General features: G+C 41.7%; 1 protein-coding gene across 1 annotated transcript in view; it reads right to left on the bottom strand.

Annotated features, from left to right (window-relative positions):
- LOC102041422 (ceramide transfer protein) overlaps nucleotides 1-5,038 on the bottom strand; it is a gene marked incomplete at its 5' end in the record, with an annotated part of 88,595 nt that overhangs the window by 82,423 nt on the left and 1,134 nt on the right. Inside the window, one exon of the mRNA XM_031065431.1 lies at nucleotides 512-628. Within this exon, the coding sequence (XP_030921291.1) occupies nucleotides 512-628 (117 nt within the window). The remainder of the gene's footprint in view (nucleotides 1-511; nucleotides 629-5,038) is intronic.

Genomic DNA, 5,038 nt, shown 5'->3' with positions numbered 1-5,038 from the left:
AGAGATAAGGCATAGATCAGGAAAATTGAATGAAAATGCTGATGAACAATAGGGCCTTAAAAGACAAGGAGACAGAAGCCAGTAATGAGATACAGTTAAAGCAGCCAAGTTAACAAAGACATGAGCCTAAAAACCAAATAAAAACCTAGGAGAATGGACTCTACGACTAAGAAGTTTAGCATTTGTGGCTTTTAGATAACAACCAATTCAATAATCAGTGAGAGAGGATAGCCAAAACAAATAAATGTCACTCAAACATAATGCAAGCCTTTTCAAGCTAGAACTCAAGAAAGGTTCAGTTGTTAGCTCACAGTTCTCTAAACTCTTGTATATGAAGGATAAGCAAATCAATTCCTTTGCAACATAATTAACATCATGGCTTCAATCTTACAACTTTTATCTGTCAGAAATACCTTGAGTACTTTAATGACAGTACATTGAAGCTTACATGTCTGCAAGTACCACTAGATCTAATGAGGGACTGAAAAAGGAAATCAGAAAAACCACATACCTTGTGTTGTTCTATTGCATCTACCCACTGTTGTCTGTGGTCTGGGTCCTGAGCTCGGAGGTACCAAACACTGTCGTTTACACTAATATCGAACCTGCATTCATCAAAGTCATGAGGCTGTGAAAGAATGTAAAAATAGCTAAAATTATCATAATGATCAACAATATCTCACACTCTAGAAATAGTGCAATTAGAAAAACTGATCAATATTGCCTTGAATTCATCCTAGATTTTAAATGTGCTTGTATGCAGCTGTCTCAAATAATCAACATAATACACTTGCATAATAAAAAATGCCAATCTTCTGAAACAGAAAAGCCAGTTTAGTACAGTTTTAACAAAATTGTCACAAAAAAGTTCCACACAAACAGTGACCAAGCATTCCAAAGGAATCCTTTGGCAAAATAACTACTGGGGACAGCCAGGAAAATAAGGGTTGATTAATTTCAAAGCAGGAAAGAGAAATTAAGGTTATTGCTATCAATAATACTTTTCGATGGGAGAAGCACACATGTCATAGCAAAAAGCACCAGGATAGAGCCATAAAAGCAGAATATATCAAAATGACAAGGAAGACAGGAAACTAAAGGAAGCTGTGGCAACCTCTGCCTCAATTACCTTAACAAAGAGGATTGTCAGATAATTGGGAACAACATGCAATCCCTTCCCATATGACCACTCGAATGCATGTAACTTTCAGTTTATATGTCTCAAATAGTAAAATGCCTTTAATAGCATTACAGTGAAGCTAGTAATAAATGTACAGATGAACAAAACAAGTATCTATTTTGCCCTGTGACACTGTCAGTTCAAAGTTACTCTCTAGCAAACATCCAACACAGAAAACCTTTTTTTTTCTTTCATTGAAAACTATTCTTAACAAAACATAACACAGGTCCAGCTGAACACCTTTTTGAATTTGAATACAAAGAAATGTTACACATAGAAGCATACAGGGACATAACAGATTCTAAGATTAAGGCAAACAATGCAATCTGAAAAGCAATAAATATTGATTCCAGATGCCAGAGACAAGTCTATACCTGTTAATATCCTTTACTGCTCTGTGAATACATTAATCTTGCAGACAAGTAAAGCACTGTGGATCACTTGTGCTCCACAAAAGAAAACCTATAAGCAAATCTCATTTGTTGTTTTCTGTGCAACAATTCAGTGTCCATAGGAATTATTTTCTAAGGATCTGAAAATCAGAAGCTACTTATGTATAATAGACAATGTTTCTTGTTTAAATATACTAGAGGAAGAAAACTACAACAGAAGTCAACACGCAAAAAAAAAAAAAAGAGCTAGGAAGAGTTCAACAAAAGTACTTGAAGCGTCACCTTTTTTTTAGTAGCTTCACTTATTTGGTCAGGCATCTTAACCTAAGTTGAATTTAAATAAATTTAAATTTCCCAAAAAAAAAAATCCAGCAACTGACAAAGTCAGCAATAAAGCAAATCAACTGCATCTACCAATTCCCTTAATATCTGACCATCTCAACTTAATTCAACTTCATCCTACTCACAAAATAGCAAGGTCATCAATGCCAAGACAAAGCAGAGACATTATTTGTATTAACATGTTTCCACACTCAGCAGAATAAAGAGATAAGTGGTGCAGCTGACAAACTCAATACCCCAAACAGGAGCTTGCCATTTAATAGCTACCACAGTTATAGCAGACAATATAAAACTGCTGTTGTCTCAAGCCCCACATTGGGCACCAAAAATGACTGTGGTAGGTTGACCCTGGCTGGACACTAGGTGCTCATCAAAGCCACTCTGTGAATCCCACTCCAGAACAGGGTAAAGACAACATAATGAGATGTTTGTGAGTTGAGACAAGAGAAGGGAGAGATCATTCACCAGTTACTGTAGCAGGCAAATTAGACTCAAGTTACAAAAATTAACTGAATTTATTACCAATCAAATCAGAGTAAGGCCAGGAGAAGTAAATCCAAAACTTAAACACACCTTCCCCCACATCTCTCTCCTTCCCAGGCCTAACTTTATTCCTGATTCTCTACTGCCTGCCCCAGTGGTGCAGGGATAGGGGTTTCAGTCAGTTCATCAGCTGTTGTCTCTGCTGCTCCTTCCTCCTCAGGGGGAGGACTCCTCACACACTTCCCCAGCTCTAGCATGGGATCGCACCCACAGGAGACAATCCTTCATGAACTTTTCCAATGTGAGTCTTTCCCACGACCTGCAGATCTTCACAAACTGCTCCAGTGTGGGTCCCTTCCACAGGGTGTGATAAATAACATAGAGAATAGAAATTTTCAATTCCCCTGATGTTGCTGGATAGAGCTTAAAGACTAACTAGCAAAAAACATAAAAGAATGTAAAAGTATGCACACAGGATGATAAACATAGCTGAAACCAGTGAAGAAACAGATCATGAGGAATATAGTGGCTTTTTGGCAAGTTATGTAACAAGAAGAAACAGCACATGCCCAAAGAAAAAGTTCAAGGAAAGGGCACCTCTAATATTGAAGCATATAGTGAATATGACCACCAGAGACTGCTTTACATGACCCTCTAGGACTATAAAAGGACTTCCAGTAGGAGGTGCATGCATGCAAATTAGTTCTAGGAAAAGTGATGTTTATGTATTAGCTAGGTAGTATGTTGTAATGAATATGTATGATCATGCTGGAATAAATACCCTGTTGTAAAATTTAACCACACATATCTCATTCAAGGAGAGATCCTTCGGTGTGTCCAACACTGATAAAGAATGCCTGCTTTCTAATGCTTCAAATTGTGTTAGAAAGTTTTTCAGATGACCTTGGTATCAGGTGCAGTCCTTCAGGAAGAAACTGCTCCATTGTAGGTCTCCAAAGGTGTCACAAGTCCTGCCAGAAAACCTGGTCTAGCATGAGCTCTTCTCTCCATGGGACTACAGCTCCTACCAGGAACCTGCTTCAGCACAGGCTTCCTGTGGGGTAAGAGCCTCCTTTAGGAATCCACCTGCACAGTTGTGTGGTCCTCCATGGGCTACAGGTAAAGATCTGTTTTGCCATTAACCTGCACAGACTGCAGGGGGACAGCCTGTCTCACCATGGTCTTCACCATGAGCTGCAGGGGAATCTCTACTCCAGTACCTGAAGCACCTCCTCGCTTTCCTTCTCCACTGACCTTGGTGTCTGCAGTTGTTCTCTAACATAATCTCACTCTGCTCTTTGCTAGATGCAAAAGCTTCTGTGCAATAACTTTTCCCTTTCTTAAATACATTATCACAGAGGTGTTACTACCATTGCTGATTGGCTCAGCCATGGCCACTAACAGGTCCATCTTGGAGCTGGCTGGCACTGACTGCAGCAAACATAATATAAGCTTCCAGCAGCTTTTCACAGAAACCATCCCTGTAGCCACTCCCCTGCTACCAAAACTGCACTGCAAACCCAATGCATGGAAATAAGGAAGACCCAGGGAACTAAAAGCCAGTCAGTTTCACCTTTGTGCCCAGCAAGATCATGGAGCAGATTCTCCTGAAAACTATGCTAAGGCACATAGAAAAAAGCAGTTGACTGATGACAGTCAGCATGGCCAAGCTTTGGTAGTGGTTTGGGCTACAGGGGTGGCTTCTGTGAGGAGCTGTCAGAAGCTTCCTCCATGTCTGACAGAGCCAATCCCTGCTAGCTCCAAAGATGGACTTGCTGCTGGTCCAGGCTGGGACAATTAGAAATGGTGGTAATGCTTCTGTGATAACATATTTAAGAAGAAAGAAAAAAAAAGCTATTGAGCAGTTGCAATTGCAGCCAGGGAAGAGCAGGATGAGAATATGTGAGAGGAACAACTCTGCAGACAACAAGGTCAGTGGAGAAGAAGGGAGAGGAGGTGCTCCAGGAGCCAGAGCTGGGATTCGTCTGCAGCCTGAGGTGAAGACCACGGTGAAGCAGGCTGTCCCCCTGCAGCTCATGGAGGACCACAGGGATGCAGAGATCTACCTGCAGCCTGTGGAGGAGACTGTGACCCTGTGGGAGGCCCATGGAGAGAGGAGCCCACATTGAAGCAGCCTGTCCTTGAAGGACTGCACCCTGTGGAAGAGTGACCTACGCTGCAGCAGTTTGGGGAGGACTTGCCCATGGGATGGACTCACATTGCAGCAGTTCATGGAGATCTGTTGCTCACGAGATGGACTCGGTGGAGAACTTCATGGAGAACTGTTTCCCATAGGATGGACCCCAGACTGGAGCAGGGGAAGGACTCCTCTCCCTGAGCAGCATGAGAAAAAATGGGTGAACTGACCATTCCATGTCTCACTGTGCTGCTGAGATTTTGTTAGCAATAAATTAAATTAATATCTCTAATTCCAGCCTGTTTTGCCCTTGACAGTATTTGGTGAGTGATTTCTTCTGGTCCTTATCTCAACTCGTGAAACCTTTGTAATTTTTTCTCCCCTGTCTAGCTGTGGAGGGGAGTGAGTGGCTTTGGTGGGTGTCGTGGCTTGACACTGGCCAAAGGCCAGGCACCCAAAAAAGCTGCTCCTTCACCCTCCCCTGCCACATCTCGGCAGAGGAGA

This window comes from Geospiza fortis, unplaced genomic scaffold (assembly GCF_000277835.1).
Source record: "Geospiza fortis unplaced genomic scaffold, GeoFor_1.0 scaffold1272, whole genome shotgun sequence".
NCBI lineage: Eukaryota > Metazoa > Chordata > Aves > Passeriformes > Thraupidae > Geospiza > Geospiza fortis.
Note: the sequence above shows the minus strand (reverse complement) of the source record. Positions and strands in the feature narration are given on the sequence as shown.